At 50.4% G+C, this 22,468-nt stretch overlaps 1 protein-coding gene across 3 annotated transcripts in view; it reads right to left on the reverse strand.

Moving 5' to 3' along the window:
• LOC138564330 (zinc finger protein 1 homolog) overlaps window positions 1-22,468 on the reverse strand; it is a 376,835-nt gene that overhangs the window by 316,837 nt on the left and 37,530 nt on the right. For all 3 annotated transcript variants that reach the window (XM_069642903.1, XM_069642901.1, XM_069642900.1), the window contains exon 2: window positions 12,654-12,780. In XM_069642903.1, coding sequence (XP_069499004.1) covers window positions 12,654-12,780 — 127 coding nt within the window. The remainder of the gene's footprint in view (window positions 1-12,653; window positions 12,781-22,468) is intronic.

Raw genomic sequence — 22,468 nt, forward strand, 5'->3', positions numbered from 1 at the left:
TCGAAGCCGCCCGTCGTTTGGATCCAGCGCGCGTCCAGGAACTCCTGCAACGGGCGCATCCGGAGCCTGCACATGGGAATGAGGTAGATGCAAGAAGATATCATTCCGAGGAGGGACTTGATGGACCTCACCTTGGCCGCGTCGGAAGCCAACATCCGCTGTACCTTGCCCAGGATGGACCTGGTCCTTTCCTCCGACGGGGAGGCCAGTAGGGACATTGTGTCGAGCTTCGCTCCCAGAAACAGTGCGTTTTGCGCGGGTACCAGGTGGGACTTGGCGTAGTTCACGGAGAATCCCAGGTCCGTGAGAAGTTGGACGGTCCTTGCCGTGTGCTCCACGGTGAGCTCCCTCGTCTTGGCTCGGATGAGCCAGTCATCCAGGTAGGGGTAGACGTGGATCCCCTCGCGGCGCAGCTGCGCCGCCACCAGTGCAAGGCACTTGGTGAATACCCTGGGTGCCGACCGTAGTCCGAAGGGGAGGGCTTTGAACTGGTAGTGATGCCCTTGGACCACAAACCTGAGGAATTTTCGGTGCCCCTTTAGGATGGGAATATGGAAGTAGGCATCCTCCAAATCCAACGACGACAGGAAGTCTCCTTCCTCCAGATGACCCAGGACGTGCTGGAGGGTGACCATCCGGAACTTCTGCGCCTTGATGAACTTGTTCAGACGTTGCAGGTCTAGGATGGGGCACCATCCTCCCGTCTTCTTCTTCACGAGGAAGTATCTCGAGTAAACTCCGGAGCCCCAAAGCCTCTTTGGGACGAGTTCGATGGCGCCCTTCCTGAGCATCGCCCTTACCTCCAGGAGAAGCTGAGGGACGTGAAGCTCTTTCCTGGCCACGGGGGGGACGCGCGGGCACCTTCTTTGAAACTCGAGCGCGTGGCCCCGGGCTAAGGCGTCCAGCACCCAACGGTCGGTGGAGATGGACTCCCACACGCTGATGAAGCTCGCCAGCCGGCCTCCCACCGGGGTGCTTCGGTGGGGGCCCGACCCCACGGCCGGTTCAATCCTGTTTCGACGAGGCTTTGCTGCCTTGACCTCCTTGGCGACGACGGCGGGGTCCGCCAGACTTGCCTCGTCCTCTGTAGGCCTCCTGAGACGACGAGCGGGCCGCTTGACGGTAGGTGGAGAAACCGCCGCCGGAACCTTTGGAGGCGCCCTTGCCTCCGCTGCTCCGAAAGGGCGTCCGTCGTTGCTGCAGAACCCCAAGGGCCCGGGCCGTCTCAGTGTCCGCTTTAATGGCCTGAAGGGAATCGTCCACTGTTTTCCCAAACAGGTTGTTCCCATCGAACGGCATGTCCAGGACTCTGGTCTGTACGTCTTGACGGAAGTCCGTAGCCTTGAGCCAACCATGCCGCCTAAGGCACACGCCGTTGCCCAACTGGCGAAACCCAGTGTCGGCGTTGTCCGTCGCAATAGTGATGGCGTGGTCCGACGCCACCTCACCTTCCTGTAGGATCTCCAGGGCATCCGCCCTCTTGTCGTCCGGTAGGAAGTCCAGCAGGGGAGCCAGTTTGTACCATAGCTCCCTGTCGTAGCGGGCCATGATAGCCTAGGCGTTGGCCGCTTTAATCGTCGTCGCTGCAGACGAGATGACCCTGCGTCCCATAGCGTCCAATTTCTTTCCCTCGCCGTCCGGTGGGGAAGTCGATGTGGAGGCCACACCCCCCCCCCGCTTTCTTCCTGGCCGCCGCGGAGACGACGGAGTCCGGGGTAGGCTGCGCCTGGAGGCACAGGGGGGCCGCGTCCGGGACCCGGTACTTCTTCTCGTACCGGTCTCTTCTAGCTGGCGTAGTGGAAGGGTTCTTGAGGAGGGCGAGGCCCTCATCCCAAATGTCGTCCAGTAGAGGCACCGCGAGGACCGTCTTCCTCTTGGCCTTGCGCCGTTGATAAAGGAATCCTTCCTTTTTCTTCTCCTCAGGGCAGAGTTGGAAAAGCTCGGATGCCCTGGCGATTATGGAGTGGCACGAACCAATCTCGTCGGGCGGAGAAGCCCTGGTGGGAGGTGACGACGGTAGATCCTTGTCGTATACCTCGTCGTCCGTACCCGTCGCTGCCGTGTCAGTCCCCGTATCATCCCCTCGGGTGGACGGGGAGGAGGGCTGGACGGTGCGCGACGGCTGAAAAGGAGGTGGAGGGTGAATCCTTCTTTTCTTGGGCCGGGGAACGCCAGAAGGTCCCGGTTCAGGATCCCCCGACGGGAGAGGTTCCTCCGTCGGCAACAGTAGTCTCGTCCTTATCTCTGAGCATAAGGACTGTATAGCCAACAAAATGGCCGCCGAGTTGTCCTGCGGCGCTGGCAGAGGGGAAACCGACGGGCGATCAGGGGCCCCGTCGGCACCCTCGACGATGTCGTCGTCACCCGCGTCGGGATCCATCCCGACGGGCCGGTCTTCTTCCACGCCAAGGCCATGGCTTAAGACCTCGATCAGCTCTTCCTCCGAGGTTGAAGCCGAATCTACGACGACGCCCTGCCCCCCCCTTTTTCTTCCCCGCCGGGGATTTCACGGGGGTCCTATCGATGGGCACAAAAGAGGACTCCCTCCGAGGTGGCAGGGAGACTCTGAGCCCCGAGGTCGCCACCACTGGTGTAGCCTCCACAGGCTGAGCCAGGGTCGCCGCGACAGTATCGATAGAGGGCTTGGCCGGATGGATTAAGGCCTTCACCACCTTAGGTGCGCTCACCGCCTTATCCTTGAGGGGGGGGGGACACTGCCTCGCTCCCGCCCGATGGGGACTTCGAGCTCGACCGGGGCCTCTCCAGGAGCTTTGCCGGTTGCTCGCCCTTCCTCTTACCCGACCCAGAGCGTTGGCTCGTGGTTGATGGTGCCGGGGAGGGTGCGCCCTGCCTGGCGCCCGTAGAGCCCGACCGTTCAGCGCTCCCGGTGCCAGCGGACTCGCGGTGCTTGGCCTTGTGTTGGACCCCTGTCGCCGGGGCGTCCTCAAAGGTCTTAGAAGACCGCTCAGATTTCTTCCTCTTCTTCTCGCCTGACGGGCTCTTCCCTTCCAGCCAGTTGGCGAGACGTTGATGGCGGTCCTTCATAGTCCGCTCTGACATATTGCCGCAAAACGCACAGTCCTTCTCCACGTGCGTCTTGTCCTCATGTAAGCAGTAGAGACAAAAGGAGTGTTCGTCCTCCTTAAAGACGTTCTGCAGCTGGCATCCAGGGCAGACCCTGAACAGCTTTCCGGGCGTCGAGCTTCCCTTCTCCTGGGCCATGTCCGGGCCTGAGAAGCTTCTGGAGTCCTCCAAAGCGTAGCTCGACGAAATCTTCACCCTTGAGGGGCGCAGACGAATCCGACACGGGTCCCCGTTGATCGGATGGAGAGACGGTGGAGCTTGAGGCTCTTTTGACCGAAAAAACGAAGTTTTTGAGCAAAAAACGTGAAAAAATAGCACTAACGCTCGAGAGCAACAGCACGAGGATCCCAAAACATGAACGTGCGGTAAAAATCTGAAGATGGCTGCCAGAGGCGGTGTTTAGGTAGAGAGCAGTCATTGGCTGTGGTCAGTATGACGCTGAGACCAGTGATTGGTTACTACTACGAAAGACAGATCAGAAACGAAACTGATACTGGTTTTTTCTTTAGCGAGGATTCCCAGCCTGACGACGGGGAATATTCATGAGCATGTGAATCCATGCCAGACCCCATGCTGGAGAACACCACCTACCACCAATGGTAATCCAGCGGTAATTATCGCCAGACCACATGATGGATAAATGGTAAATCCATTCAGTGGTATTTTGGCAGATTTACTGCTGAAATACCACCAACCTTGTAATGAGGCAGAATGTGCTTAAACCTCTGCCATGATTTACTCTCCCTCCCTTCCCCCAAGGAGTGGATAGCATCCCTCAGTACCTACTTATAGTGCTTCAGATTTGCACTGTTAGGGGTTTTAGCCAAAGTCCTGGCTGAGAAAAGACTTTGAAAAGCCCACATTGGATGAACAGGGGGACACCCCTTAGGTTTAGCCTGAACTACCCAAAGTTTTGGTAGCAAGGGCTGAGCAGCCAGGCTTATTCAAGGCGAGATGAGGGCTGTAGGGAGGCACACAGTGCTCAGAGCATATACTTAGTTCAAGGAAACACACACACTAGATGGTATATAGAAATAAGCATTTATGTATTTAAATACACTAAGGGCCTCATTACACGGATGGCGGTGAACCATGGCGCTATTAGCGCCATGGTTCATGCCGGTAAAATACCAGCACTGCCTTGGTGGAAAGGGGAATTACCGCCCTATTCCAAGGTTGGCGGGGCGGTAATTCCCCCTTCCACCATTGCCCTTCCCCATTCCCATTTTTGCCCCATAGGGCATAATGGGAATGGGAAAGGCGCTAATTATGGTACCGCAAATTGCGGTACCGTAATTAGCACCAAAGTCCCTTTGCGTGTTGGTTTTTAACGCCTGCAAAAAGCAGGCATTAAATTCCCCAACCCGCAAAGGGACCTCGTAGTAAGGCGGTAAGGATTTACCGGTACCGGTATTTTACCGGTACCAGTAAATCCTTACCGCCATCCGTGTAATGAGGCCCTAAAGCTTATCACCTTTAAGTAAGGTAAGTACTATCACACAGTAGTATTACACATAGAATACGTGCAATAACCAAAGGATAATAAATCATTCAGAACACTTGTAAGGTAACACAAAGTAGCAGAAACCTCTGAAACAAGTATGCAAACTTTAGACCAACCTGTATAACTTTAGTTAACCCCTGCTTAACCAATCTTAAGAAGTCCAACCCTTTCTAATGTGAATCTCACAGAGTCCAAGGGGGCACTGGGGGTCTAGTGGCCAAGGGCTGATGGAGAAAGGGCAGAAAAGCAGTGGACACGGCAGAGTTGACAGGTTTAGAGCGAGTACCAGTTGGGCTTCTTTGGTCAGGAGCACAATGGATTGTCCACCCAAATTGTAGCTCAATGTAGGCCTTGGAGGGGATGCAAGTAGCAGCTTAACTGCAACCCCCCGAAGCACAGGAACAACAAAGCAGGCCCCAGGGAATTATAAGGGGCTAAACAGTACCTTATGAATGAAGAAGCTGGTGCAGGACAGTACCCCAGGAGAGGCGACAGCAGACCCCGGGCCAGGATTCTTGCCCTTGGCGGCTGAAGAAAAGAACTGGCGATGGATCTGGAGGTTGCACTTGAGCAGTTGGACGCCCAGCAGCGGATCTTCGCAGTACTGGGTAGTTGGTGCCTTTTTCAAGGCTCGATTGAAGGGCAGTTGTTGTGTGGTCGACTTTACTCCAGTTTTCAGCTGAGGGGTCTTTCAGAAGCGGGATCCAGCCCCTGGCGTTCCAGGAAGATGCCTGCAAAGTTTCAGCTGTAACTGCGCTTTGGAAGACATTGCACCACAAAGATGGCACAGGACCCTGGGTATTGGTGAATTGCCGGCCGTGGAGGTCACAGCACTTCAAAGGAGAGCGCAAAATGCAGTTTGTCTTGGGATTGGCTAGGCCCACCAGTCCAAGGGAAGAAGTTGTCCGCTTCGGGGCGTCCTTGTCACACAGAGGTTGAGGTCAGGACTGCAGTGATACCTCAGACGGCTCCGGCGGTCACGGGAAGTGGCTGTGGGAGTTCTTCTTCGTACCTTCAGTTCCAGTGGTCGACTGAGTTTCTGCTCCAGGAGCCTCATCTTTTATGCAGTCAAACTGGATGAGCCCACCAATCTCCAGATATTTATTCATTTAAACTTGGGGGCGGGAGGGGTGGTGGGGCTGTCCAATGGGGACAGCCAGCCTCAAAGCATAAACTGGTTCCAGGCAAGCACACTACAGGACACACTAAAGAAAAGACCCATCAAGACCTCCCCCACCCGGGCATCTAGAAGAAGGTTCAAGAAAAACCAACGGCCTCATTACGAGTATGGAGGCAGCCATGGTGCTATTAGCGCCATGGCTGCCTCCATAATCGGTCCAGGTCCGTTGAATGAGGAATTACCGGGCCATTCCAAACTTGGAGGACCCGGTAATTCCTCATTCAAAATACCCATTCGAGCCCCCATAGGGCTCAATGGGAATGGGGAGGGAGCTAATAACGGACCCGTTAATAACTGGCCCGTTATTAGCTCCCTGGTCCTTTAGCGGCTCCCGCTAAGGGACCTCGTAATGCGGCGGTAAGGGGTTAACAGCACCGGCATCCTTACCGGCGCCGTTAACCCCTTACGGCCGCACTCGTAATGAGGCACCAAGTCATCAAGAAAAGGGCTTAGAAAAGTGCAGCCATCCATTTAGGCAAATAGTGCCCATTGTGTCCCTTACCACAGCTGTGAAGGCAGCCTGCCTCCAGCCTGTCAGGTGGACTTGGAGCAGTAACTTAGATGTACTGGAAAAGCGATAAGAAAGGGGAGACAATGGGCCTCATTATAACTCCGGCGCTAGCCGTGCTAGTAAAAAAGGCACCCTGCCTCCAGCCTGTCAGGTGGACTTGGAGCAGTAACTTAGATGTACTGGAAAAGCGATAAGAAAGGGGAGACAATGGGCCTCATAACTCCGGCGCTAGCCGTGCCGTGCTAGTAAAAACGGCAGGCTGCCGCCCGAGTTCTGCTTTTTTTTCTACGTCTGGCAATGGGGAATCACCGGGGCATTACAGCCCCGGCAGTCCCTGAAGCCAGGCGCCAAAAAAAGTAACTCCCCATTCCCATTCAGGTCCGATAGGACTAAATGGGAATGGGGAGGACGGACGCACTGGCACCGTGTGCAACACTGCATGTGCATCCGTCAAAGTCTGTGGGCGGCTGCCATCCCGCCCGCCAGGTCTGACCTGGCGGCTGGAAAGGCACCTGCACGCAGAACTCGGCCACCGTTGTTACCGGACCGGCATACTCATAATGAGGCCGAATGTTAGCCCTCATCATTCCACTTAAGATGGGGTGTATTGATCTCGAAAAAGTGCTGTGTGCTGCAAGAATAAACTATAGATGCCAGGAAACATGTGGGAAAGCAGAACTCCATTGAAAATGATCAAAAAGAGATAAAAAGGGTCCTCAATGTCAGAGTAAAAGAATGAGTGAGTATGGAAAAAGGTTCCTACTCACTCCGGAGAAGCAGTCCAAAAATCCAATAGCCCAGCAGAAATGCTGGGGGACTCACAAAGTGGGGAGAATTTCACTCAAGAACGAAACTCTACTTAACAGGCATATTTGCACAAACGCTATAAAAACCAAACTTCAAAGTTGAATGATTTGCCCCTAATTTCCAAAAACAAAGAAAAGTAGATGGGCTAAACAAAAAATGTGCTCAACAAATTTAAGTTCAATTATAAGTTTGTTGCTTCTTTCGACCCCCATACTTTGCTGGTCTACAAGGCAATACTTAAGAGTGAGAAGTAATTGGCAGTACATTGGCAGCTTAACGACTGAAAAACACTGTTTTTAAGATTGTTATCTACTTGGTCAGTCCACTTTAGATATTTCTGAAAACATGCTATCAAAGAGTTATATAAACACACCTCCTTTTTCTTCACTTTCCATTTCCTGCCGTGGACAGAGACACGCCTTCCGAGCTTCTGCAGCCCTCTAACTGCCTACAAGTGACCACAAGAGCGTGGGCATTGCTGGGGTAAGCCTAGCAATTTTGATGCCTGCATTGCGCCAGTCGCGCCAACCTCTGCATTTTTGTTTAAAAAATCTGCATTTCTGCAGGCAGCTGGGGGATTGCACATAAAGCAATCCCGGATTAACTTTTGACCCATTTCCTGGGTTTTTCCATCTTCTCCTACACTGCAAATTGCTGCCTCACTGCTTCTGGCCATTCCATGATGGCCGTACTGCATTGCCTGGAATAAGGTACCCTGCCTGGCCTGGCCCCCACTCCTCTTGCCATTGGTTGGCTTGGCCTTGATAGCCCAATCACAGCAACCGAGATGCGGGAGCCGGCCCAGCTGTACCAAGGCACACGACAAAGGCCCCTGTCTGCTCACTGTCCGCTACCAGAATGCTACTTAAGGTCTTTTCTGCACCTGAACTTCTATAATGCTGCTACCTCACTCTTCAAAGAAATCCGAACTACCATGACATTCTCACCTCCTTAACTATCATTTAGTTCCCCTCCTTCTGGACTCACTTCTACCATCTTTTGACTTCACTGTCCTTCTGTGTTTGTTTCTTCCATGTTTACATTCTCAATTGCATTGAGTTTTACACCCTTTGCTAGCATCTGAACCCAATTGTAAATTTCAAATCTAGCTGTGTTTTGCTAAATTCCTCTGCACTTTGCTTGCATTGTTGCTTCGCTGTAACTTGCTGGCCCAGTGACTTCACCGTTCTCTTTGTTACACTCTTACCTGTTTTGCCCCTCCCCCTTGCTTTGCCCCCATTTTTCTTGCTACCACACCCATTGCGCTTTCTGTTTCTCCTACCTTCTCCCAACTGCTTCTCCATTGACTATCCTTCCCTTCTCATTAAGTCTTTTAGGAAGAAGTTCAAAAAGGAGATCCTGGCCTCCAACCCTGGTCTTCTTATCGCTGACACCTATTCCAGCGCTTCCTCCAGACAGACCCTCAACCGACATCCTCTTTGTCATTCCTTTGCCAGATCTATGGACTCTTCATATGATCTCTGTGCTCTGCCCTAGCTCCTCCTCTCTCATTAATGGTGGCACCCGCTGAGATGTTCTCATGGTTCCCTTCGACTCCTCTAAAGTCATCATGAATGTCTACCTTAATGGCACCATCATGGTCCAAGGCCCTTGGGCCAGTCTCTTCCTCTTTGATAGGGGCTTCCCTCGCCTCATCAATTTCCTTTCATCTCCTGCTGTCCCCTCCCCGTGCAGCCCCGCCTTTGGCGTACCGTTACCCTCTTATTTGTACCCCTACCCAGAAGGCTTTTAAGGCTGGCAACCTTCTTCATCTTGCCACTCTGCACTCTTGCTCTGCTGTCAAACACTCCTTTGACATCAGCCACCTCCTGGAAGTACTTGACCTTGATGTCCTCGGTATTACCGAGACATGGTTCACGGCCAGCTCTGTCACAAGCTTTGACACTCTCCTCCCTGATGGCTACAAGATCCTCTCTGCACCCAGATCCACCTGGTCCGGAGGGGGTAAAGCCCTGATCTTTCCTGAGTAGATTCCTGCCTTTATCATTCCCACGCAGGCCTACTCCTCTTTCGAATGCCGTGTCTGCAGGCTTTCTCTCTCTCCTGGCCACTCTCTTACAGTGGCTACCATCTATCAGCCACCTGGTCAGATCACCTTGTTCCTCTATGAGTCGGCAGACCTCTCCTCCTCCCTCCTGGCTTCAACCACTCAACTCCTCCTTCTTGGTGACCTCAATATCCATCTAGATTCTCCCTGTTCATCCGCTGTACTCTTTCGTGACCTCACGATTCCCTCTCCCTTTCTATCCTCCCCTCTGGCCCGACCCACTCTGCGGGGCACCCACTTGATGTCTTGATCTCCTCTGACCTCCCCCTCTCCACCCCTCTGACCACTCCTCTCTCCTGGAGCGATCACTCCCTCCTCTTCTCCCATCCCTCCCTCTTCAGCCCCAAGCCACCCCAATACTGCCACCTACCTTCTTGGACATCCGGCCCATGAAGCGTGTGTCAGTTGAGGCTTTCTGTGTTCTACTCCTCTATCTCCGATGCTCTTGCCTCCGTCATGAGGATCTGTTTGAAGCCCAAAGCCAAGTGCAATTCTTGGTATGACTCTGACCTAGCTACACTTAAACATAAGTGTAGGGCGGCCGGGAGGAAATGGAGGGCTTCCTGCTCATCCTCTGACAAACTGGCCTGTCACCTGCTCCAAAGGCAATACCGACTCTGTTCTCACTTAGAAGACAGCCCACATCCAAGCCTGTGTCTCTGTGTCATCTAACAACTTGGCCAAACTCTTTAAAATTTGCAAGGAGCTGGCTAACCCTGCTGCAGTCTGTACCTCCCCTGTAGCCTCCCAGGCCCTTTGCACGGCCCTTGCCTCTCACTTCATTTAAAAAACCCAGGATATCCTGTCCACTCTATTGTCGCCTCCCCCTCTTCTCCCCTCTCTTTTTGTGAACTCTGGCCCTCCTACAGCCATCCCCCCATCCTATTTTTCGCCCTTTCCTCTTTTCTCCCCTGGCAAGGTCTCTAGACAAGTCTGATCTATGAAAGTCTCGTCAAAACAGGTTCCTCCTTGTTCTTCCAAAACCATCAAGGACCACATTGACACCCACGCTCCTGCCCTGGCTAAATTCGGCAACCTCTCCTTCGCCTCATGAGCCTTCCCCTCTCCTCTGAAGCACTCTCTTGTGCACCCTCTTTTCAAGAAACCCACAGCCGACCCTTCCTGCCCAGCTAACTATCACCCAATCTCCAGCACTCCTTTTCTGGCCAAACTCCTGGAAAAGCTGGCCATCTCGCAGCTTAACCTTCACACTGATTCTGTTGGTTGTCTCCACGACCATCAGTCTGGCTTTAGAAACTGCTCTCTTGAACATCTGTGATGATCTGCTCTCCAACCTTGACTCTAACATCCCCTCTGTACTCATCCTACTCAATCTCTCTTCTGCCTTTGACACGGTCAACCATACCATCCTGCTCAACAGTCTATGTGACAACCTGGGTATCAACGATCAGGCTCTGGCCTGGCTGACCTCTTTCCTCTCTGATATACCAACCCAGGTCCAACTTGGGTCCTTCCTTCCCTCTATCTCCCTTTCTACTTGCGGTGTTCCACAGGGGTCTAAACCTCTCACCTTGGCTTTTCAACTAATACCTGGCAACTCTCGCCCACCGCATTGCCATTTTCTGCTCCAATTTTCAGTGACACTCAACTCATTTTCAGGCTTCCCTCGGACACCTCCTCTCCCTCTCTCATCTATGATTGCCTATCTGCCATTCAGGATTGGTGTGCCGCCAGCGATCTCTGCCTGAATCCCAGCAAGACAGAGATCCTCCTCATCGGCACACCTTCACCATCCTTTCCGGTCACTCTCTGGCCGGCCTCCCTTGGCCCTCCTCCTACCCCCACCTGCGAGGCTAAGAACCTCGGGGGTCATCTTTGACTCCACGCTTTCCTTCTCTGCCCACATCTCTGATGTCCCCAAAAAGTAAAACTTCCTACTGCACCTCCTCAGAGGTATTCTGACTTTCCTCTCCTTCCCCCCGAAGCTCACTGTCTCTCAAGCCCTGGTTCTCTCTAGGTTGAATTATTGCAACAGCCTCTTTCTAAATCTACCTGCTTCTACTCTCTGCCCTTTGCAACTTATCCAGAAAAGGACTGTGAGAATTGTCCTTAGCCTCAAGCCCTGGGATCGTATCGCTCCAGCCCTGAAATCCCCTCATTGGCTCCCAGTGGCTGCAAGGATTAAATTCAAGACCCTTTGCATTGTCCACAAGGCTTTCTGGGGCCTGGGTCCACAATACCTTCAACATTCCCTCCGTAAATATCTTCCTACTCAAGCTCTTCGCTCCTCCACCTCCAAATCCCTCAGGGTCAGTCGCATCTCCAAGCAACGAGTTGGGGGTAGATCTCTTTCCTCGGCTGGGACCTCCCTCTGGAACAGCCTTCCTGCCTCTCTGAAACTTGAGGAGACCCATCTCTGGTTCTGTAAGCACCTCAAGACCTTCCTCTTTGCTTCTGCCTTCGCTCCTCTGCTCCCTTGATGATCTGTTCTGTCTCGGCATCGTGCACCTGGTTACCCTCTGACTTTCGGGCCCAGGTACCTGCTCACCCTGCCACACACCCGCACTGCCTCCTGGCAATCCCTTGCACTGGGGTATCTGTAACCCTACAGTCTTTTCTGCACTTATCAGACACACTCTGTCGCCTTAATACTAGCACTTGCCACCTGCAGGCTGCACTACCACTGTTTGTTGCTTTTTATGTTGTCTCGGTAGGATAGCTCAGCAGCAACATGCTCGTCTTGGAAGCAAGACAACACGGAGCAACACATGTTCAGTCCGCGCTTAGAAACCTCTGGGTATTAAGCGCGTTATAAGTAACCTATCATATCATATCATCATATAATGATTTATTTCTTAGTTATTTTTATTTCTCTTGCTCAGCACTTTCCCCTCCCCCTCCCCTCCACTGGTGCGTTCTCAATGTCACTGGGCCTAGTAAGATCATTGTTTTGTTCTCCCCTGTTCCCCTGCCTTGTCTCGTCGCGGTCTGTAACACTTGTGTACGAGCGTGATACAAATAAAATATCATTATCAATATCCTTAAGGAGGTCCCCACCCAAGAGAATATTGGTCCTAATCCTTCGTGTAGGTGGCAAACACTAATCACCATTTTAGAGTGATTGACAACTTTAAAATTCGGACACAATCTACAGCTGTTTTTGTGTAAGAAATAATCACTGCATCGCCTGAGTATAGAAGTCGATTCTCAGCAACTCAGCATCTTTCGATATTGCAATCTTAATGCACGGTGTGATGTGAACATGGAGAACACGGATGCTTACCCCCCCACTCCCCCGTACTCCCGCATCTCTTCACAGCAGCTGCATCGGCCTGTAAGTGCCAGAGCTGTACCTACACACGCAACAGGTAAGTGATATAACTATGGAGTCTGGAGTGGGAGCAGCATGCTGTGCAGCAGCAGCTAGGAGGTGTCTTACGATGTCCATTATGCGGCATTCAACTGTGGCCAGGGAGCAGTGCGCTCCAATGTTATAATTCATACATATTATATATATAATATAATAGCTTCATCTCACCCAGAGAGCTGAAGGCCTGCTTGATCTCCTTCATCACGTTCTGGTAGAGCTCCTTCTGCCAGAGCTGCAGCAGCTTCCACTCCTCTTCGGAGAAGCAAGCGGCCACATCACAGAAAGCAAGTGGGGCCTGAAAGTGAACAGGTGCACATGATTAACCAAGCCTAGAGGCACTCCTGGAGAGACGGGAATTGATTCAATGATGTAACAGCACCCATCCAGGTGTTCAAGTAAATTAACTTCTCGATATAATCACCACTGGACAACTGCAGCATCAACAGGCGACATGGCAAAGTGAACATTCAAGGAAAATTCAAATACGTCAAAATAACGCCCTGAGAGCAGCGTAAGAAATGACCAAAAGACATATCTCGGCAGCAAGGAGACAGTCTAACTGGCTCTCCACTATCAACAAAATTAGACTAAAAACTGCTTCACTAACATTCAAGTGCCTTAATAATGCAGCACCTCGCTACTTGACAGAGAGATTCAATAGAAAACCGACGCTACGACCGACCAGAAGGGCCTACACAAACTGCCTGACAGTCCCTTCCTTCAAAATGATGACAATCGGCGGCAATAGCTTCCCTGTCAAAGCTGCCCACCTTTGGACCTCCCTCCCAACTATCCTGAGGGCGGACCAAACCTACCCACATTTCAGATTAACGGCCTCATCACGACTTTGGCGGTAACCCTTAAATCCGACGGTAGCGCTATTACTGCCGGATTTAAGGGTCCGCCAAATCAGGACTTCGGCGGATTACGCCCCAGCTCTTAGCTGGGGGGAAATCCACCGAAAATTCGCTCTCATACCGCTGGCGGGAAATCCGATGGGGAATGGGGCATTCCCGAATGGGCTCAATGGGGAATGGGGATTAACATTACCGCCAAACTCGTGATCTGGCGCTATAAGCGCGGGGAGTTCGGCGGTAGGGCTAATACCGCCGGCGTTACCACCCAAGTCGTGATGAGGCCATAAATATCATAAACTGGTTTAAAGAAAATTATTGTTCACCCAATATGACCCTCAAAGCCTTTACACCCCTTACCTCATGGAGACCACCTAGCTTAAATGCACCGTTTATAGCTATAATTGTACTCCATCTGCTGCATCCCCCCCCGACCTTGTATTTTGTAACTTACATTCTGTTTCACATGCTTGTGGTGACCCCTGAACTGTAACCTATACTGTATTGTGTAGTGCATCTGTGTAACTCTGTAAACTACGCTGTATTTTGTATTGCACCCTGTAACTATGTAAGCTGAAAACTCATCAAGATTTGGATGGAGCGGTAAAAATGCAGTGGTAACGCTATTATCTCTGCATTACTGCTCCGCCAATCCAGAGTTTGGGAGAAACTCTGAGCACTCACCCACAGCTCTGAGGAGCTGGAGGTGAATGCGCCGACTTTCCACCCATTAAAGGCACAATTATCACTGGAGTAATTGCACCGAAAAAAATGCCCTATTGAGTCCTATGGACTCTAAAGAAAATGGAGACCTACCCCGCCACTGCAACTTGTGATCCGGTGCTAATAGCACCGCACCAAGTTATTATAACGCTAATTGCACTGGGTGGATTTACCACCGGGATACCACCCAACCCCTGACAGAGCCATTAATCACTAGCTTTAACACTGTGGCTTAAAATGGCTTTTCAATATGTATGCCATTCACTATCCTGTCACTACTGTGGGATGGGGTCACAGATCAGGGCCTAATCACAAGGTTGCTGGTATTGATACCGGCAACACCATTATCACCACTTGGTCTAGCAAAATTACAGCCAGATTGCAAGTGGCAGTAAAACCCCATTCCATGGAGTCCCAGAAGACTCCATGGGGGGATTTGTTGGTATTACTGGCACCGGTAAAACTGGTTATTTTTGCTGGTATGGTAGCAGAATTCCCTCCAGCTCTTAGCTGGCGGTAATTTCGGACACCCCCACCGGCAAACTTGTACTTTTCTGGTGCAGAAACATTGCTGGTATGCGTTAATACCAGCGTGTTATTTTTTTTTATTTTCAAAATGTGTAGAGCACGCTACAGCCCATAGGCATCGAGGCACTGTTACAGGAAAATTTTAAGAATGTGAAGATCTGGGTTACATTGTTACAGATGCATGTTGTTGATAGAATTAACACATAGGTAGTTACAGCATTAGAAAACACTGGGCCTTATCACAAGTCTGGCGGTAACCCTTAAATAAATGTGACGGTAGCACTATTATCGCCGGATTTAACGGTCCGCCAAATCAGGGCTTCAGCGGATTTCTCCCCAGCTCTGAGCTGGGGGGAAATCTGCCGAAAATGTGCGCTCATACCGCCGGCAGGAAATCCGCCAGCGGTATAAGCACGAAATTTCCCCATTGAGCCCAATGGGGAAAGGGGCATTCCCGAATGGGCTCAGTAGGGAATGGGGAATTCCAAATCCGCCAAACCCGTGATCCGGGGCTAATAGCGCCAGGGGGTTTTGCGGTAGGGCTATTAGCGCCGGCGCTACCGCCCAACTCGTGATGAGGCCCACTGAGTGATGAAGTACGTTTCAGCTAGTGCTGGCAATAGGTCTCATATACACGATCTAAACAATAGGAGCAAGTATAGTGTACAGTCAAGCAAATAACCTAGTTTTAATTGCTTTGCGGAATGCTATGTGAGAATCGATCAGCCTAATGTGCACAGGTAGAGCGTTCCAATGTGAAGCGGCCAGAGCTGGGAATCTGGTGCCGCCTGCACGCACTCTGCGGGTCTTAGGAAGGGAAATCAAGTTGGTATAGGCCGTTCTGGTGGGTCTGGATGAAGTAGGCTTAGCTATTCTTTGGACCAGGTAAGGGGGTGCCTGGTCATGTACACATGTATGTGTAAGGGCGAGGGTTTTAAAGATAATTTTTTCACAACGAGAAGCCAGTGAACCCGTCTCCTCACCTCAGAGGTGTGGTCCCTTTTCGAAATACTGGTGGTGGCTCTGAGGGCATTATTTTGAACCAATTGGAGTTTGGCAATATTTTTGCCAGAAGTCCCGACAAGGAGGGCATTGCAATAGTCTAGTCTCGATCCAATTACTGCCCTTGCAATGGTGAGGGAATTCTGTTGAGATAAGAAGTTGGAGTTGTATGCAGAGGAGGAGGCAATCACACTCACCTGTCTGTTCATGGTCAGATTAGAGTCCAGATAGACACCAAGGGTCTTGACCGTTTGAGACCCCATGATAGGTAATTTAAACATTGGTGAAGAAACTATACTGTATGGCTAGTGGCTGGGGATTCAATTAACAGAAGTTCCATTTTCTAACTGTTGATGCTTAACCAATTTTCTGCCATCCAGGATTGGATCGTTGAGTAAATGTAATTGAGGGTGTTCATGTCGGACTTATAATATCCTGAGAGAGGAATAAGCACCTGGGTGTCATCGGCATAGTTGGTGTATGCGATGCCCAGGGCGTCCAGCATGTTAAACAGAGGCCTTGTGAAAAGGTTGTAGAGGGTGGGCACAATGCCCGGGCCCTGAGGGACTCCGCATTTGATGTGACTTGGGGTGGCACAGGCCGAGTCAGAAAAGAATTTCATGGCCCTTTCCAGTAGAAACAAAGTGATCCAAGCACATGCCCTCGGGGAGAAGTTATCCGCAGTGGAGAGATGGTGGCATAGAGTCTTGTGGTCCAACAGGTCAAATGCGGCAGATAAATCAAGGAGCAGAAGGAGCAGAAGGAGCAGAAGGAGCAGAAGGAGCGCTGGTTTGCCAGAGGCCAAGAAGCCGGTTGTCTTCAAGGAATTTTCAGACTTGCAGGTAAGCTGCCTTATACAGGATTTTCAATAAGAAAGGGACAGTATTAATAGGTCTATAATTCCCTGGAACTGTTGGGTCAAGGGAGGGTTTCTTAAGGAGCGGGTGTACCCAGGCTTCCTTAAGGCCAGTAGGGACATGGCCAGACTGGAAAGAGGCATTGATGAAGGCTGTGAGGAAAGGGACAAGGAAGGGGGCACAGTCTTTAATGAGCTGAGCCGGGCAAATATCCCCTTTGCAATTAGAGGGTTTAATGGATTTAAGAAGGGCGATGACTTCAGGTTCACTCCTATCCTTGAAATCAAAGGGAAGGGAGTCAGCAGACATGGTAGCTGGAGGTGGGTTACTGCGAGTGTCAGCTATTAGGGGAGTAAGGGCTTTTTGGTGGGCTAGGATTTTAGTCTGAAGGGTGTCCAGTTTAGCAAGCATGGCAGTTTGAATGTTATTACACCATGGTTCATCCTTACAAAGGGTAGAAGGCAGAGTGGCAGGAGTTTCCAGGCCCTGAGAATGGCAAACATGTCTTTGGTCCCTGATTTTGCCTTTGCTATCCTCGTATTAAATGATGCGGCTTCAGCCTTAATTATAGCAATTTTATATTCTTTAGAGGTAGCCTTGAAGGCCACCTTAGAGGTGTCATTAGAGTTCGATTTCCAGGATGAAAGCGCTGCTCTTTTCTTGGAACGTAGTTCCAGAAGCTCCTGAGAGAACCAGGCATTAGAGTGTTCAGCTCTCGTAGCTTTCCTGGGTGATGGCTACTATAAATACACTTGCGAGGGCTTCAGGGTCCTTAGAACAGGGGGGCAAGAGGGCAGGCACCAAGGTGGGGTGTGATGTTCTCCTTGGTAAGCTGGTGGGCACCCCTGGATAGTGAAGCTGGAAGTGGGATCACAGTCTTGGGGGGCCCTTTGGTAGTATTAAGGTCAAATCGATCTAATGGTGGTCAGACCAGGGAAGGGCGGTAATGTCAGAGACTTGCATAGAACAGTTACGGTGGGTCACCCAATCCAGAGGACGCCCTTTAACATGGGTCGGCTCAGCGATGGCTCGAGAGAACCCCAAGGTGGCTAAGGCCTTGTTCCGGGCAGCTGCATGGGCATCGTTAGGGTCATTAAGTCCTAGATTGAATCTCCCAGAAGCAGAACTTTAGAGGTCTTTTTCATATTGTCCGAAAGGGAATGAATCACGGCTTCATGGAAGTCTGTGACTGGAACAGGAGGTCGATATAGGACATGAAGAGAGATGGTACAGTTAGGGGTGATAATTATTTTGAGCCGAAGGTAGTTGCAATTTTGATCACGTTTCCCTTCAAGCTCTCTGGCAATGAGAGCTACCCCTCCACCTTTCTGGGCGGTACGGTCTTGCCTGAAGATAGCATAACCTGCTGTAATGGCGAGGGTAAGGGCTGGACCAGACTTTTTATTCAACCAGGTTTCGGCGAGTATAAAAAGGTCAATATTATCCATAATTATGAGGTTGTGGACAGCTAAGGCATGGGCTGGGAGGGAGCGAGCATTAAGCAGGGCACACTTAAGAAGGCCAGTAGGTAAAGTGGGAAGGGTGGAAGTATGACACAGGATGGACACCTCTGAGACATCTTTATGACCACACCGGCAAAGTTGTGCCATGAGCTTTTTGAAAATAATGAACAGGAGAAGGGCAATGCAAAGAGAGATTGCATTTCACAGAGTCCTCTGGACCCAGGCATGTTGGCTTATTAAACATTGGGGCTCGTTACAATACCGACGGTAGCTGTGCTGGTATAACAGGCACGGCTGCCGCTGGTATAATTTTTATCTGGCACCCGCGAATGGGCAATTACTGGGTCATTACTGCCCCGCCGAACCCCGTACTGCTAATTCGCGGGCGCTGGAAAAAAATACTTCCCATTCCCATTTGAGCCCCCCCGGCTTTGCAGAAAAAGTATATGGCCAAGTATAAGTCATTGCTGGAATGTTCACAAACTCAACAAAACTTCGAGGACAGCCACGCATATACTGGTATTATAGTGTTGGTGAAGAGAAGTTTTGGGATGACATATCTTTGGTGCCATTCAATGAAACTGCATATAATGTTGCAATATTATTTTAGACCCTACACTGAATAACTTGGCAAAGTTTGGTGCTGTTTTGCCAAGAGATGGAAAAATAAGAGAGGAGTCCCCACATTTTTTCAACGGCTTAGATATTTGGTGCCATTTGACGAATCTGCACACAAGTTTGCAAAAAGATTTTAGGCCCAACTTTGAATGTGTTTGCAAAGTTTGGTGGGATTTTGTGAAGAGTGGGCAAAATTAGGGGCGGCCTTGTTGGGAAGGAAATTAGCCTTTCCCACACCGCCCAGTGCTTTAGAGTGGGTCTAGTCCCATAGATAAACGTGCAATGTACCAGGGGGGAGAGAGCTGTGCTAAGAAACCCAGCATGAATACAATACTGCAGGAATTATAGATGCATAGACTTAGTGCGCGGATATAAAGAGACACCATTTTTATAGTTATGGGAGACACATTCAGTCCTACATGGCTGCGCGGTAAACATAGCCCGGGCGGAGAAACCTGAACATTTACAAACACCGAGGGTAGATGAACCTACGCTGCTAATTCTCATAGAAACTTCACTTTGTTCCTTAACTGTTGCAATTACTTATTATCCCAGAGAGGAATGCACCGTGCAAGGCCATGAGGCAGCACCAGGCTGCTTACGGCACAAAGTCATCACAGTCAGGCCAGCAGCAGACCTACAACCCCCACCCAGCCCACCAGGAGTAATGGCACCCACCACTGACCCAGTCCAAGAACCCCTGCATTCCGCAATAGCGGGCGACTTCCGACCACCAGCAATAAAACCAATGGCCATAAATGATCTAAACAAACACGACCATTTCACCTTATCCCATAAATACACCCTTTGTAGTACGAGGGACACAGAGGAATACATTGTAGCTCTAAACGAGGGTGGACGCATTGGGTGCGGAGAGTGCGATATGAACCGAGCAGAAATGTGTGGATCCTCATGACCGTGTTCCTCCCCCTGAGCCAGTTCTCAGGTTTCCCAGGTGCATGCCAGAACGATGTAGTAGTATTATTATCATACAATAGTAATCCTAAAACGGCAACATGTGAAAAGCCTGACCTTCATTCCCTGGCGAGACGAGCCCAGCTAACTCCACGTGTCAAGAGACACGCGGACGAGACTGTAGCCAATCATAGCCTGGCATCCACTACGGACCAGGCCCATGCCCAGGGCCTCGCCAACCAGTCTTGCGAGTTTCGTCTGTATGTGATGATGTCACTGATGACGCTGTGTGCCCTTATAATGTATTGCTCATGCAGACTCTGGCAGACGTTCTCGAGCAGCAGAGTCCTTTGCTTGCAGTAGCGGGTTGTATTCTTTCTGGTGTGAGCGTTAATGGGCGTCTTCGATCTCAACATTTTTGGATGACTTATAAATCTGGTGCCGTTTGACGAATCTGCACAAAAGTTTCCAAAAAGATTATCGACCCGAACTTGAATGTTTGTCCAAAGTTTTAATGGATTTTGTCAAGTGGGGGCTAAGTTATACCACTATATTTTGTACCTACATTAACTGATTTGCAGCAAACTTTGGCAAGGACCCGAAAGCATGGTTTCGCAAATGTCTCCGTATTTTATTTCTTGAAAATTGGCATTATGTAGTGCTAGGGAGAATTCTCAGAAATGTGATAATTCCCTCCACCTTAGAGACCACCAGCAACTTTGCTGGATTTTGAGGACTTGATTTTTTTAACCTGGAGAGAGTGAGACCCTTTTTCCCCACTCTCTCATGAATTGTTATGTGATTTTCGAACTCTGTTTCTTTTGGTTATGGAGCCTGACAAACTCCATAGGCATCCTCTTTTACATTGTGTAACACAGCACCTTCAGTGCAGTGGCACAGGGAAGTCTTCCAGATTTCCCAAAGGTTTAAATACCTTCTCTGGGATAAAGTACTGTTTCCCAGAGCAGTAAAGTGAAATTGACTTTACTTACATGTGTAACTGTCTAGACTCAGCACACACTATCTTCCAATAGAGGGCTGGAGGGGTTACCTACTATCCCCTTTGTCTAGCTTCTCATGTAACATTTTTATGTTACCCTTTCCTCACTGAATGGCTGGTGGCAGTGGTTTACTTTTACCTACCGTGGTGTGCATTTACTGCAGGCTGCGTTCGCAGCTGCAGGAAAGCACCCAAGGGTTTTGTCAAAATGGCTCTGGTCTTCTTTTTTTATCATTTCTTTGTGGAAAGGTTCTTCTTGAGATTTACTCTGTGTCGCGAGCCAAACCAGGTTTGGTCCCATTGTTCGCTTTGCCTTTGGCGGGATTCACAAATGAAGCCCGCCTATGGCTCCAGGGTGTCGGGGTGGGCAGGAAGTGAGGGAGGTGCCCGAAACTCTCTGTGGTTAGTCTCCTAGGAGACCCAAATGCACTCTGTGATGATTGGCCGGCTGAAAGTCTGCCAAGGACAGCCACCCTGCTGGGTGACTGACAGCTAGGCTGGAATTAATGGGAGAGAACTGAATAAAAGATGAGGCTTTTGGCTTGGAAGGCAGAGTCGACCACTGACTCCCAGTAAGCAGGACTGACCGAGCCTGAGCCCCCCTCAACAGAGTGCGGGACCCCAGAAGCAAGGATAGTCCATCTCGACAGCCAGAAACCCTAGTGTTGCTATTTGTGGTAGTCACGAGGAGCTGAAACACCAAAGTGCCACTTGTTGGAAAGATTGCCGGTTGCGAGCGGTGAAAGTCCCATTGCAGTGCAGGAGTCCCCGAACGACCTCCCTCTTGTACCCACGAATGAGGCCCAGGGACAGTGAGATCTGCAGAGCTGCTCAGGAACAGAAGTCATCTGCTGCAACTTTTTCTTCAATACAAAGGTACTGTAAAGTCTGGGAGAACTTACCTCTTATTGTAGAGTTGCTTGTATCTTCTACTACTCATAGGTCTAATCAGCTTGTGACCCTACATTTGATTCTTCTTTTCTTCAAAGACTTCTAAACCATTGAGCAAAGACTTTTTCTACTTATATATAAGACTTATGCCCATTGACTTTGGCTTAACCTGTTATAACTGAATGATTCTGCTTAGTGGATCAAAAGTATTTGCCTGTTTAAGAATATTTGTGATTTCTTGTTTGTTCGAATAGCCTTTTCCTTTAACCAATTTCTAAAAGTATTCTAAATGCAACAGTAAGATATTAATGTCCCTAGCACCATAGCTACTGAAGACACCTGAGGGTGTAGGTTGTGGCTGTGGGCCATCCTAAAAGGGTCTTTAATGATTTAAGAAGAGTGAGGGCCTCATCACGAGTCTGGCGGTAACCCTTAAATGCGGCGGTAGCGCTATTATCGCCGCATTTAAGGGTCCGCCAGATCATGGCTTCGGCTGATTTCCCCCCAGCTCTTAGCTGGGGGGAAAGCTACAGAAATGTTGCACTCATACCGCCGGCGGGAAATCCGCCGGCGGTAAGAGCGTGAAATTTCCCCATTGAGCCCAATGGGTATGGGGATTTCCAGTTCCGCCAAACCTGTGATCAGGCGCTAATAGCGCCGGTGGGTTCGGCGGTAGGGCAGATAGCGCCAGCGCTATTAGCGCCGGCGTTACCGCCCAACTCGTGATGAGGCCCTGTGTGTTTTGAAGTGTATTTGAGTGTTACTTTCATATGTCCCCCTTCTGAAGAAGGCTTATTCTAAGTGACTGATAAATTAATAATTGTTTATTCAAGAAACCTTGCGTGTAAGGGTTTATTTGAATACTTGTCACTGTGAATCTCTGTGTAACTCCCCTACAGCTCACATTGACCCTTCTTGAGGTAAGCCTGGCTGCTCAGCCACACTACCAACCTGTGTAGTACAGACATATACCAAAGGTTGGGTTCCTATTGCCGGGAGGTCAGGGTTGTTGGAGTGAACCCAAAGGGTACTGCATACAATCCTGCCTAACATGTAGATACAAAAATAGTGATATACCTTTGGTGACTGAGGTATAGCCACTGGCCATGGTCAGCGGCCAGATTGTCGGCCA

The sequence above is a fragment of the Ambystoma mexicanum genome, chromosome 1p, assembly GCF_040938575.1.
Source record: "Ambystoma mexicanum isolate Mex_15411 chromosome 1p, UKY_AmexF1_1, whole genome shotgun sequence".
Taxonomy (NCBI): Eukaryota; Metazoa; Chordata; class Amphibia; order Caudata; family Ambystomatidae; genus Ambystoma; species Ambystoma mexicanum.